Here is a 15,141-nt window from a genome sequence, read left to right as displayed (position 1 = left end):
TTACCAAAAGAACTGAGCAAAAAATATGTCCATTTATACCATAAACAATTAGAAAGCAAATATAGACTCAAAATTCAACTCTTTGCAATTTTAAATATTTTGGTCATTTCCTCTTTCATCTAGAAAATGGTATTAATTGTCAGCTTCTCATAATTACTGTTTAAAAATGTGTTCACAAGATTTCTCTCATTGTTTTTATGGTTTGCTCTACCTACAACTATTATTTATTGTGACATTGTTTTTTCACTTTAATCTACATTTTAGTCTACATTTTTCACTTTAATCTACATATTATTTTTAGCTCAAAGAATATTCTGGTGAGAAATCCTTCATACCTCTAAGTTCCCTGATATATTTCATGAAGGAGAAACATGGGAAGTTTTTTAATGTGCCTTAAGTATAGCTTGAAATGTCATAGGTCTTCTCTTAATCCATCCCCCACAGTTAAAGAAATGTTCCTGGGATCTGTTTCACTCATTTTCCTCACAGAAAGGTAACCATACTTGACATCTCATTAGCTGTCAGAGTGATATGCAGCTGGAAGGGAATCAGCACCCAGGGCCTGAGGCAAGCTTTCCTCCCGTGGAATTCTATAAGGAATCTCCTATAGGGCTCCAATCAGAGAGTGCTGTTCCCAAACCATGAAATCTATAATTCACATCCTTTCATAAATCCAAAGGTAAGATTCTAAAGGCTTGCAGGCATTTTCATTGCACCAAAGATTTTGAACAGGTAATGAACACAGAAGGAGCATTTAATTCAGCCCCTGATGTCATGGCACTGGCAGCTGTAATGATCAGGAATATCCCAACTTGCATAGACAATCAAAAAGAGCTCTGGCCCATTGGGAAAATCATGGGTTTCTAGGACCAGTAACATTAGTTTTGATGGTGATGTTCTTCCATGATGGGCTTCAGGCATGAGCCAGAACCTTTTCCATCCTTTCCTCAATGCTCTAACTCACCCTCTGATTTTTCACATAGAAGTGGCTGATTAGATGGGTATGAATGATATGGATATAGGCGGTGCCACCTGCTCCAACTCCTTATTGCAGTGTTGTTGGGTCTTCTACTGGCTCCGTCTGGTCTGGACAAGGGACTGGCTGCCCAGGCTACTCTTGGCAGTGTTCTAGAACTAGGCCTATAGATTGGCAGCTGTATTACCTGCTTTCTGCCTGCTGAAAGAGAAGATCTGTCAGATTCGTAATTTTTTTAAAAGAAATTGGAGCTCAAAGGCCCTCTAAGAAGTTAATCAGTTTCAAAGTAGAATCTGTAAAGGGAAAAATGGTTCCATCTCTTCTTCAGCGAAGTCAAACACGGTAAAATAATAAGAAAAATTAAAATAACATTAACTGTTAAACACTATATACCAGAACCTTGACTTCTCTGGAAAAATCATAGCAATCCAATGCAGAATAATATGCAACAGGAGTTTCCTAAAAATTGTGAAAGAAGGAAGAGTTAAATCTAAATTTCTTAAAGATATCCAATCTAACTCTTATCTCTAGAAGGTTCCCATTATGAGTGGGTCAAATCCCACCATGAACTGTCAAATAAGGCATTGCTGTCTTTAATTTCACTCTTTAGTTTTAATAAATTTTAATTAAACAAATTTTTTGTTCAAATAAATTCCCCTGGATACATTTTGATGGTAGATTCAGCCATTCCCTCTTTCTGTTCAGCTGGGGAGCAGAATTGCTCATTCCAGCTCTCACTTCCACTAAGCCAAAAGCAGAGGCTTTCCACTTGATTTAGCACCACTGCTTTACCTGGTGCCCATTTTTTTTTTTTTTTGACACTAACTCTCCCCCAGATTCACACTATCCTATGTTTTGGCACAGATGTGTGTAACATGAATTATGCCTTATAACCCGGAATCTATGGGGATGAGAGGCAGTCTGCAGCTGTGATTTTACAGGTAGACGGGATTTGAGGGGCTCCACAAGTGAGGTGTCTGCGAGGACACTGTGGGCTCCGGTGCAGGGAAGGCAGGCAGGAGCGGATATGTAGCCTAGACCACATTTACAGATTGGACCTCATACTATAATCAACAAGGAGCCTCTGTAGGTTTTTGGTTTTTTAAAGATTTTATTTATTTATTTGAGAGAGAGAGAGAAAGAGAGCATGAGTGGTGGGGAGGGGAATGGTAGGAAGGTGCTGCTCCCTGAGCAGGGAGCATGACATGGGACTCGATCCCAGGACCCAGGGATCATGACTTGAGCTGAAGGCAGATGCTTAACCAACTGAGCCCACCCAGGGGCCCCTTGTAGGTTTTTAAGTAGGGCCAGGGGCAGAGGGTAATGTGGTGGATATACGCCAAAAATGATTTGCTCTGGCAGGAATGATCAGAAACTGAAAGAGTAATAAGGAGGCATGGGAGGTAGTCTAACATGTCCTATTCCAGAGAGCCTGGAACCACACAAAGACAGGAGGAATAGGAGGAGAAGGACCAAGGGCCAAGAAACACGAAGCAACAAGACCCTCACAAAACCCTTTATGTTCAAAGGATCAAAAACCAAACCAAACCAGCAAACAAAAAAAAAACCTGTTTTAAGAGAATTTCCCCTTTCTTATAGAAGCAATCTACCCCACATAGAGCATAATATTACTAAAGGTATAACACAAAAAGTGCATATAGATTATTAAAAGGACAATAAGAGTGCTCTAGAAAGTATCCACAGGTCAGGGGAACTGAGCCCTAGAACTAGGGCTGGATCTACAAACAAACAAAGACGGGTCTCTGAGACGGAAGACATGCCAAATGGCATTTCATGCACAGACACTCAAACGTCAATGCAATTATTTTGTAATCAACACACATAACACACACATACACGCACATGTGTGCACACAAATATCAGTTGTCACATCTCTCCATTGTTGCACGAAGATGCAGTGGGGACACGGAGAACAGAAAGCCCACTTGAGGTGTGGATGGTTTCCTGCCCCTAGAGTCGGAGACAGAGGAGGCTTATTCTAAGTTTTACTCTTGCAACACGTCTAATTCCTCCTCAGCACCTGGGTGTCTGATTTGTGCTGCAGGATTCTGCACCTGTGAAACCCATCCCCAGGTTGTTTTGGTTGTGTATCTTCCGCCTCTTTACAAAGGTTATAGATTCTTTTGTAAAATGTTTTTCCTCTTTGGAGTTTTTATATTTCTAAAGGCAACCAACAAAGTATTCTCACACTTTTTAATGTAATCATCCATTCATTCATTCATTCATTCCTTTAACGTTTGGTGAGTAAACATGTGGAAGACACCATCCTAGATGCTGAGGTGGGGTTGGGATGGATATAAAATAGACATGGTTACTACTTCCAAAGAGATTATAATCCAAGAGAGGAGACACAACACATCTAGGAGGCAGTAGAAGGTAGGTTATTCTAAATAGAGATCCGAAAGGGAAATATAATCCAGTTATATTTCATGAAATAAGTACCATTCAATCCAGACCTTGGAAGATAGGCAGAATTTTGAAAAATAAAGGCAATGCAGGCAGAAATAAATGCACAAGCACAAGCACGGAAATAGGGAAGAACAAGGGATTCAGCAAATGGTGAGCAGACTGATCTGGCTGCATCGCGGGGTTCAGGCCATTTAGGACCCAATTAGAGGTGACCTTGAGTAACAGCTAGGGCTCAGGCAGGTCTCCATGCACTGACTTGATTGGTGTTCTTCTAAGGTCAATCTGGGAAACAGGGCAAGCTGTAGAGGAAAATGTCCTGGAGTGGAGGGAAAATTAAGGTACCATTGCAATCCTCCGAGTGAGAGAACTTCTAGGACACCAGCAATGGGGAAAAGGTAAGTGGGCGGGAAGATAAAAAAGCACAGCTGTTAGATCAAGCATGGGGTCTGGTCCTTGAGGGAGCATCCACGAGCTAAAGGGCTTTATTGACTGTCATTCCATAGCCGCACTGCAACTTTGCACACAGGGACAAATTTGCACTTGCTGATAACTCCCCCTGACATGTGAGGTCTCTAGGCCTCAAGGCCATTGGTTGTCTCACTGTCAGTCCCCAACTCCAACCTCTAATCCACTGATGGAAGGGCAGGTCAGCCCCCAGCACATGCCACTATACTGGCCACCACAGTCCTTTATCACACATATATTACACTGGGTTTCAATTTTCTTTTTACAGTTTTTTTAAATACTTTTTAAAAAATATTTTTTAAAAATTCTCTATTTAAATTGAAAGTAGTTAACATATTCTATATTATTCATTTCAGGGGTAGAATTTAGTGATTCATCAGTTACATATAATACCCAGTGCTCATTCCATCAAATGCCCTCCTTAATGCCCACCACCCAAATACCCTATCCTGCCTTCACCTCCCCTCCAGCAACCCTCAGTTTGCTTCCTAGAGCTCAGCATCTAAATGGTTTGCCTCCCTATCCATTTTCTTTTTTTTTTTTTTAAAGATTCTATTTATTTATTTGACAGGCAGAGAACACAAGTAGGCAGAGAGGCAGGCAGAGAGAGAGAGAGAGAGAAAAGCAGGCTCCCTGCTGAGCAGAGAGCCCAATGCAGGGCTTGATCCCAGGACCCTGGGATCATGACCTGAGCCGAAGGCAGAGACTTAACCCACTGAGCCACCCAGGCGCCCCTCCCTATCCATTTTCATCTTATTTTATTTTTCCTTCCCTTCCCCTATGTTCATCTCTTGCTTTGTTTCTTTTTTTTTTTAATTGTTATGTTAGTCAACATATAGTACGTCATTAGTTTTGAACACATGTAGTGTTCCATGATTCATTGTTTCTGTATAACAGCCAGTGCTCCATGGAATCCCTGCCTTTCTTAATAGCCATCACAGGGCTAACCCATCCCCCAGCCCCCTCCCTTCTAAAACTCTCACTTTGTTTCCCAGAGTCCATAGTCTCTTACGGTTCGTCTCCCACACTGATTTCTCCCCCTTCATTTTTCCCTTCTTTGTCCTAATGTCCTCCATGCTATTCCTTATGTTTTGTTTTTTTCTTTAAAAAAATTATCATTACATTTTTATCTCCCCCCAATGAATCTGTAAGCCCTCCGGGGCAAAGAATATATCCCAGAACTTAATAAATCTCATCTTTGCCCTATTTCTTTCTCTACCTCCCCTACATGGCTCATCCATCCATTAATCCTGGACACATGTTGCCCCTGACTCAACCATGTGCCAAGAGAACCAAAAGGCCGAAGCTGTGGCCTTGAGGTCCCACGACTGAACACATCTTACAGTTCCTCTCTAAAATGTTGCCTTGCCTCCCCAACAAGACCATGCACATGGTTCCTTAAGGACCCACCTTTAGCACTGTAGTGTACATAATAGTTATTTACCTAAATATAAGAGTTAGTAAAAACCAAAGAACAAACCCATAACACAGAGGTCTCTTCTTACTGGGCAGAATCTTTTCTAAAATAATACTCAGAGTTTCATTTATGAAGATGGTTTTAAAAGACCATAAAGGACCACTCTAATAATCTTCTGACATTTCTGTAGGACAGGGAGACTAATCTCAAGTTTATACATGGCCAGAAAATATAAGCAAGTCTATATAGTACAAATATTCCTGAAAAGATAACCTCATTTATTTGAAAGATGCATTAAAAACTTTTCTTGTGGTTAGTAATCAAGGATTACATGTTTTCATACTACATATAAACATGAAATGAGAATATGTCTATCCTGGTAGTCATAAAAGTACTATACTTGAAAAATCCTTGGTCCTTCTCTTCTCTGGAGCTTAAGATGTTAGGCTCTTAGCATAGCAGTCACTGGTGTACTTTTGAGGCCAGAAAGACCCTTTGTAGAAAGAGAGATTTTACCTTCACCAAAAGGAAGCCAGATTGCTGGCAGTGAAAATTAAGAGGGTTCTGTAGGATTATTTAAGGTAACAGATGTGGAGTAAAACCTGCAAGTGGTACGTGTGTCTGTAGCAAGTGATTAAATACTTTCAGATTTCAGAAACACAAGCAGTCGTATGCATGCACTGTTATTACAGAATTACATGGTGTATTGGTTATTACTGACTAGGGAAAAAGCAAGAGGAGGGCAGGAATATGCAATAAAGTAAGAGGGCACGCACTGTCTATAATAAACCTAACAACTATAAACATGCCATAATGAGAAATTTAAAAGGAAACTGAAATCAGGAGGTAGAATGGGGAGTGGGGACTATGGAATAGGAAGGCAAATTATTCATGATTGACATGATTAAACCATAGCAAGATAACATCCGACTATATTAAAGTAACCATGACTCCCTCCATAAAGACAGGTGAAAAATATTGTAGCAATCGTTAATAGATAAGGTCTGAAAAATAAATTCTACAAGCTCAACATCTCTGATTCAACAGAACTATAAAAACAAGTTGCTATTTTCATAAACATAAACCCAGGAACAATAAAATACAACTGTCATAATGTATCCCCAGGCCTTAACAGTTTTGCCTTAATATAGAAAAGCACAATAGCTCTGTGCAGAGTCTTCAGAAATCAACTATAATAGTGCCTATGACAATTTTCCCAAAACCATTCAAAAACAATTCTGTTTTAACCTTTCCTGTCCTGAGTAATGCATAGAGGTACAAAGGTGATTGAGTCATTCATTAAGTGGCTATAATATAATCAAGTCTAAAATCATTCCCAAGAGCATCTCATATCAAGAAGGGACCTGAAGGTTCATCTATTACTGCAAACTGGGTGTGACAGCAAATTACAATTTGTGCATGTCTCACATGTTCAAAGAAGGGTGCCTAAATAATTCCAAAAAGCAGTGTTACTATTTGCCATTCAGCAGACATCTTTGAGAGATTTCTAGATATGCCCAACGTGTCATAGAGCAAAGAGCCTAATAATAACATTGATAGAATAATTAAATCACCATTTACATAACTAATAAGAGGAGCAAGACGTACCATGTGAGCTCAGCTTTGCTCTGGAAACTGCCTCTTGAAAATTCTAATGAGAAGAATTTGCACGCTGAAAGCATGTAACCATGCAAATAACAGACGAGATTTTCTTTTTATTTTTGAGAAAAGGGGCAGAAGTATTCAAAACTAAACACAGAACTTGGGGCCCCTGAGTGGCTCAGTGGGTTAAAGCCTCTGCCTTTGGCTCCAGCCATGATCCCAGGGTCCTGGGATGGAGGCTCGCATCCAGCTCTCTGCTCAGCAGGGAGCCTGCTTCCTCCTCATTTCTCTCTTTCTCTGCCTGCCTCTTTGCCTCCTTGTGATCTCTATCTGTCAAATAAATAAATGAAATCTTTAAACGCAAAAGCTTGGTCATTTAGGAACCAAAAATGCATTTATTACGGATCTATTAACCTATGAAGGAATAGTCAGTATGAGTTTGTCATTGACTACAAAAAAATAAGCTTTAAAGTATAATTTCCAGGGGCGCCTGGGAGGCTCAGTGGGTTAAAGCCTCTGCCTTTGACTCAGGTCATGATCCCAGGGTCCTGGGATCGAGCCCCGCATCGGGCTCTCTCCTCAGCAGGGAGCCTGCTTCTCTCTCTCTCTCTCTGCCTGCCTCTCTGTCTGTCAAATAATAAATAAAATCTTTAAAAGTATAATTTCAAGATAAATCTTTAGTGATCAAAATAACTCTATAAGGAGAATTGGTGCAAGCAGCCAAGGAAAAAAAGGACTTTATCCATTCTTCTTCTCTAAGGTCGTTTACTTCTTTTTTTTTTTTTTTTTTAAAGATTTTATTTATTTATTTGAGAGAGAGACAGTGAGAGAGAGCATGAGCGAGGAGAAGGTCAGAGGGAGAAGCAGACTTCCCATGGAGCTGGGAGCCCAATGCGGGACTCGATCCCGGGACTCCAGGATCATGACCTGAGCCGAAGGCAGTCGTCCAACCAACTGAGCCACCCAGGCGTCCCAGGTTGTTTACTTCTGTAGAGAACTTTAGTTCAGACCTTCCCAGATGCATGCCAGGATTCTTCACATGAGGAGTCTGCCTTACTTCAACCACCTTAATGCCCTCATTTCCTGTTCAAAAACCTCTACTTTCGGAAAAACAAATTCGGAATTCCTTGGCCTGGCAGATACTTGGCACAACCAACGTTTCCCAATGTATCATTCCTAGTCCTCAACCACAGGGACGAAAATCTTCCCCACTTGGCTCCAGTTCCAGTCACAATGCATCTCTGCCATTTCTTCATAATCTTGGTCTTCTGAAGTGTCCTCATCCTTTCCTTATGCCTGTACGCCTGAACCCAACTCTCAAAGCCAGGTCAGGCACAATGCCTTCCCCAGTCATCCAGGCTACCGTCCCTGCAGCTGACCCCACTCATAAAGCCCTTTGTGTATGTCATCTCTCTCCTATGCAGTACTGATTCTAAAGTGTAAATTATCATTTCAGCTGTCCTGTAAAGCTTAAGGACATTTCTTATACCACTTCTTTATATTCTAGCAACTTTCACCCAACCGCTACCCTCATTCACCACAATGGCCAGCAAAGCATCTTTCCACTGCAGGGGATCAGCGAGCATCTCCTGAGTCAAGGACACGTAATAGCAGTGATGCACGAAAATTAAAGGGTAAGTATAACATAAGGACAATTTGAAACAAATGGGACTTCTGAGTAGCTAATTTTTTTTCTTTAACATTTCTAAGGGTTTGGAATCCAAGATGATGCTACCCAATTGCTTTCTTCCAGAAGATACAGTGAGGAGTTTGCCCTAGATTTCACGCTTTGCCAATGTGCCCCCAGAGGGCCTTCTGCTCACCCCATGACAATTCACTGCAAATGCCTGTCCCCTCATCTGTCTATAGGAGTGGCTTCTTGAAAGCAAAGGCAGTGTGTTCCACTTCTGATCGCTACATATTAGTAGCCCATATAGTAGGAACTCAGTCAATGATTGACTTAGCACCAAGATTATCTAAAGTAAACACAATTAAAAATAACCTTTACTAGGCACATAAATGTTAAGTAAACTTAATCCGTGCCTGTGTGATTTCAAAGATTTTTTTATTATTATTTATTAATTTGACAGATCACAAGTAGGCAGAGAGGCAGGCAGAGAGAGAGAGAGAGAGGAGGAGGAGGAGGAAGCAGGCTCCCCACTGAGCAGAGAGCCCGATGAGGGGTTTGATCCCAAGACCCTGGGATCATGACCTGAGCCAAAGGCAGAGGCTTTAACCCACTGAGCCACCCAGGTGCCCCCTGTGTGATTTCAAATGAGACATACAGCCAAGTTCTAAGGACTACATATATATAAGTACTAGCCACAAAAATGGACACACAAACAGCAAGAGAAATCCTATATGGACATATGTGTGGGCATGTGCATGATTTTTATACACCCTAGAATATTTCCAGAAGAAATCGCGATTTCAGAGAGGGAAAATAAGGGAATAGAGGTGGTTTTTTCATCTACGTTTCACTCTTCTGTATTATTATTTTTTTCTGGTACAAAAGGTGTTTTTATTATAGCATGGGGACAGGACTCATGGGCAGAAAAGTCTGCACTGGGGTCATGAGGAGCAATTGATTATATAAGTTGGAGTTGAGGAAGGCAAAGAAAGAGGGAAGTTTCCAAAAGAACATTCATGTGCTAAAGAAGATGCACAGCGTCCTGGAGGCCTTACTATTGTCAAGCTAAGGTTGTTTTTCCCTCTAGCAAAGCATGAACAGTAAGAGTGGAGCTTCCTAGAGCGATGTCTATTCTACCAGCCTCAAGTATTTGTCTGTGGGTTGCAGGTTATAAGGAAATTTAATTTTATCTACATTTTTTTTCTTGCCTTTGTTCTCCACATCATTCCCCCTCTAAACAATTTTGACCCTTAAATCTTTAAGGTTCTTGAGGGTGGAAGGTCTTATCTTTTGTACCTTGTTCCTGCTAAATAGAGGCATAGAGATGTCCCTATCTATGGGTCAACATTGGTAGGTTGGAGAACTTATATAGAGGAGTTACCAAAGGCAGAGGCAGCCAGTCCAAGGTAGACAATCTTCTGTATTTTTTTTAAACTAGGGAACATGTGGGGTGTCTGGGTGGCTCAGTGGGTTAAAGCCTCTGTCTTCAGCTCAGATCATGATCCCAGGATCCTGGGATTGAGCCCCTTCTCGGACTCCCTGCTCAGCAGGGAGCCTGTTTCTCCCATTCCCTCCGCTGCTTCCCTCTGCTCCTGCGAGCGCTCTCTCTCTCTCAAATAAATAAAATCTTCTAAAAAATTAAAATAAACTAGGAAACATGTATAACTTTCAAATTAACTCCTCCTCCATGTATGACCACATGTACAAAGAGCAGTCTAATGGCAGTTAAAACATTTTTTTTTAAATGAGTCATCTAGGGACACCTGGGTGGCTCAGTTGGTTAAATGTCCAACTTGTGATTTCAGCTCATGATCTCAGGGTTGTGAGATCGAGCCCCACATTGGGGTCCATGCTGGGCATGGCGCATGCTTAAGATTCTCTCTCCCTCTGCCATCCCCCCCCACTCATGCTTGTTCTCTCTCTTTTTCTCTGAAATCAATCAATCTTTAAAAAATGAGCAGTCTACCATTAGAGCAAACTAATACAAATTTTATATGTTAGAGCTGTAAATGAAAGAATAGAATTAGTGAGTTTTGGGAAGTCCAATGGGGAGATATTTTATGGCTTAATTTCTGTATAACAACAGATAAATGCCTTCTTAACATAGTATTTCCTAATTTAAATTCTTCTTTCATCTATGTGTTCAACATTCCTGTTTATTTAAGGATAAAATTACCCAAAGGCATAATCAATACTTCCAAGTAATAAAAAGAGACAGTAAAAATTTTCCCCAAGGTACAAGATTGTAATAATAAAAGCTTCTCAGATGTTCAATAAAAAGAAGCAACTCCTCCTCCATGGTGACTTTAACTAAAATGTACTTTTTAAGTAAAGTGCTCAATCCTCATAACAGAGGGTGTACACTGAAAACTGTCTAGGCATCACATATCAACTCCCCCCCTTTTGTCAGAGCAAAGAGATCTAGCCTTCTGTGGGAGATTTTAAATTGTGTGACATAAATCTTTTGGGACCATGATCTTCTCATCTTTATATACCAAGCTGCTAAAATAATCTAGCAAATAGTAGCTTCTTAGTAAGCATGAGTTCAACAAATGACATTTCCTCACATAGTATACACATTTGTAGAAATCAACAGAGTAATATCGCTCTGATAAGTAAGGCCATAACAGTTTCTGTAACCAGTAGATGGCCATGTTTAGTTTAAAAACTATATTTAAAACATAAACGCTAAAGACCACTTTGACAAAATAACTCCAAATCCAGTTTGGCTTTATATAAGCCTAGGAATCTTCTCCTGAGTTACTCGAGTGATGTGGCACCTTAAGGAAAAGGATAGAGATGAGATGGTCCCAAGATCCTAGGAGTAGAAAATCCCCAATTCTGTCCCACTTCTTTCAGGCCAGGAGACAATTGTGCATGTATCTTGGTACAGTTTAGTTTCTAACAGTGACTGATCAGAAAAATAGTATTTTTCTTCCCAAGAGCACAGACTCATCCTGTGCCTTGCAGTATTACTAGAGTTACCTCATCTGGGTCTCATCAGCTCACCACTTTGTCAAGATGAGAAGAGAGTTGCTTTTCCTACCATTCCTGCCATCTGGTAGATTCTACTTCCCTCCTTCCCCAGATAGTCCTCGCATGCACACATCTCATGACAAGACGCAGCCTTGATTCTTGGCCTCCACCTTTTCATTTCCCTCTACTTCAGTTCCTATCCTAAGAATCAATTTTACCATGTTAAGCTCTTGTTTTCCACATTTTGCTATGCCAGCTACATCTTTTCGATCAATCTCCTTAAAAAAAAACAGTTATGGCTCCAACTGCAACTGAGACTCTCACAATCTCCATATAAAAGCAGCAAACCAAGGATCATTTCAAATTTTTACTAGCATAGTTATTTTAAAAGGAGAAGAGCGGAAGAAGATAGTTTTAGAAAGCTTTACGTAGAAGTTTTAAATTTATTACAACCAGATAATGAATTCCAAACTGTGTTAAGACTTCCTAAACTTTGAGACCAAACCAAATCATCCCCACACACAAACAAGAAAAGAAAGTTGCAAAATGGCAGTGCACCTACCTGAGGATATGGGGAAGTTCTGGATTTTGACTTTGAGCTGGAGAGCCTGGACTTGGCCCCCTTCCTGTTGTCAGTCATAGTAGGAGTGGAACTGCTGGTGTAGGAGAAGGCTGGTTTAGAGGCTGAGATCTGATCCAGGGAGAGCTGCAATCCTTTGTATTCTGTGTCCCTGTAGGGTGAGAGGACACAGCCCTTAATCTGCCACCACAGGAAATGGGTGCATGTGTTCTCTCACCAGGATTGGCAGTAATCCATATTTGAAAAGAAAGCCAGCAAAAGTTAGCCATATAACTGGTAGCCACAAACACCTTGATTATTTTAGAAATGCCTAACATTTAACTAATGTATACAGAGGTAGCTGCCCCATATACCACAGCCAAATTATATGATATACTCATGAAAATGTCTAGATTTTAAAATACATTTTTGATTATAAGTAGAAAATAAATCCATAATTCAACTTCTCTGAGTTTTTGTGTCCTCATCAGTGAGGTGTAGATTATAAAATCTACTCTAACAGACTTTTTGTATAGGGTGAATTCAACAGACAACTGGCCATCTGATGCTATCCGATTATTGGCAAAAAGAATGTCAGCTGTTCCAAGATCAATCATTGTGGTAAACATTCCTAGTATTTTTATAGCTAGCAAACCAGTGAAACTAGGCTTATAAGTAGTTAAAATTCCCTTTTAACGGGCTAACTAATTCAGTTACATTTGGGTACATTTTACCACCAGTTCTTTCCATTCCATCTTTAATAAATATTTATTAAGCTCCTAATATATACCAGGCTTTGTGCTATGTGGAAATGGAAGAATGAGTAAACAGCCTAGAGTCCTTGCCCTTCCACAGATTATAATCTATTTCCAAGAAGACATGGTAAGCAAATATGAAACATAATAACTGCAGACTGTGATGTGAAGAGGATAAAGAGTATATCTTGGAGAGCTCATTACAAGGGTATGGCTTGAGGTATTTAGGGACTGAAGATGATAGGTTGGCCCTGCCCACAGCTATCACCTCAGACCGCGTCAGGAGAGAGAATCTTGACGGACTCCTCAGTTTCCATAAGAAGATATCAACCCTTCCCACTGGCAGCCAAAATAAAATGTTTCATAGTCTTCTTTATGAGGACCTGTGGGAGAATTCCCTTTCAGGTTCCAGAACTAGTTGGACTGCTCCTGGGAAACTGATTTATCTCACAGATACCGTGAAGCATACAACCCATCATGTTTCCCCCATTCCACTGGAAGTCAAAAAACTCTGACCCCAAATCTGATTTGTAACCACCTCCAACAAGTATACAAAGACCTCAGGGCAGGCATTTTTGTGCAACACTGACTTCTTTTATTTTTCCTTTTATCTAATGGGTTCACTTTTCTAAAAAAAATTTACATGCATTTTTAATACTCTTTGGATTAAAGTAGGCATATTAAATGTAATAAACTAATAAAGTTCAAAATGTTAAAGTGATTGGTAGATTTCCAGAGATCAACAAATATTCATTTACCTTCCCTTCCTCTTCCTTATTCTTCTACAGAGAGATCAGGCAAAGGCAAAGGAAAATCAAGCAAGTGACAAGTGACAAGGAATAGAAATATATAGAATATACATATATAGAAATATATAGAGAGAAAAAAATATATAAATATATAGATAGAAATATCTAACTATTATACCTGATAGAAATCAGCTAAAACAGGTTCAATAATAGCATGGCCACAAACTACAATATAGTGGTATATGTCAGCAAATTACAATGACTTTATATCAAATAGTCCGACTACTCAGGGCAAGTTAAAAAAAAATTATCCTATGCAAGCAAAAAAATTTAGAAGGTGGGCATGCGATATGTATTCCAGGCTTGGGAAGTTGAATCATATGACTGATGTGCTTTACTACTCTAATCATCTCCCAAGGAAAACACACAACACAGACTCTTTGCACTTCTTGGTTAGAAATTCAGTTTCTAAATTGAAATTTAGAGATGTAGTTCCCACCTATTTTTCTGACAATATATGAAAATTTTCCTTCATCAGCTCCTCACTTCACCCAAAATTCTTCTCCCCAAACTAACCTTATAATTTCCTCTCTTCCTCCTCCAACACATACCTATAGAACTCCTCTAATAAAGAACTATCTTAAATCCTACTTGCCTCTGAAGCCCTTCCCAACTGCTAACCCCATTCATTCCTTCAATACATGTCTACTGAGTATCTCTGTGGAGGTCCTGGGGAGATATCAATGAACAGAAGGACTAAGTTGCTGTGCTCAGGAAGAAGACACCAAGGCCAGTTCCTGCAGGAAGTAGGAAGGGGACCAGAAAATACCCTTTTCCTCCTCCAACCTTATTTTTCAAGCGATAATATCTAATCATTCCTCAGAGTTCCAAGTTCCTAGAGGGCAAAAGTCAAGAGACATTTTGTTATGTTCCAATGTCAACTGCATATTTCACACATCTGGAAGAGGAAGAAGATAAAGATGCAACTCAGAAAGGACTCTTTTCCTCAGTGACTATTAATAACCAGCAGCCCAACAATATCTCTCTGTTGGAAAAGAGCCTTCTGGGCTGTGAGTCTCTGACCATCTTCCCTGAGATCACATGCATGTGACAGTGAGCAAGGTGGGCTCTGACAGGAGGTAGAGCTCCTATGCTTGGGCATCTCCTGTGTCAAGAGAGTGTTGGTATATCCATTCGGTCTCTGCCTGACAAGACCCAGACTGATAGCAAAAACCCTGCACCCCTGAAAATTTGGGCACATAATTTTTAAAACACACTCTCAATGCAACATTTCAGCACAGAGACTTCATGGCAATAAGCAGAGAGTAAACAAGGATTCATTTCTCTCGCATACACTATCAGGCACTGGGAGTATGCATCTCAACTACTGAAGAAGTCTTCCCTAAGTTTTTGCCTAGTTTCCAATGATAGAAATACTCCAAATAGGCTTAAATAAAAATTCAAAACAAATAAAGGATTTGAAATTCTACAGAGTCACATGAAAATGCTAAAAAATATAAGAAGAGTTATGTAAATACTTTTGATAAACAAAAATATTAATATTTTGCTGTCCATCTAAAAA

General features: G+C 40.0%; 1 protein-coding gene across 1 annotated transcript in view; it reads right to left on the bottom strand.

Annotated features, from left to right (window-relative positions):
• Positions 1-15,141, bottom strand: part of LOC111158312 (single-minded family bHLH transcription factor 1) — a 64,325-nt gene that overhangs the window by 14,514 nt on the left and 34,670 nt on the right. The window contains exon 9 of the mRNA XM_022520283.1: positions 12,059-12,227. Within this exon, the coding sequence (XP_022375991.1) occupies positions 12,059-12,227 (169 nt within the window). The remainder of the gene's footprint in view (positions 1-12,058; positions 12,228-15,141) is intronic.

The sequence above is a fragment of the Enhydra lutris genome, unplaced genomic scaffold (genome assembly GCF_002288905.1).
Source record: "Enhydra lutris kenyoni isolate GAN:26980312 unplaced genomic scaffold, ASM228890v2 scaffoldscaffold58, whole genome shotgun sequence".
Taxonomy (NCBI): Eukaryota; Metazoa; Chordata; class Mammalia; order Carnivora; family Mustelidae; genus Enhydra; species Enhydra lutris.
The sequence above is the reverse complement of the archived record's forward strand: the minus strand, read 5'-3'. Positions and strand labels throughout refer to the sequence as shown.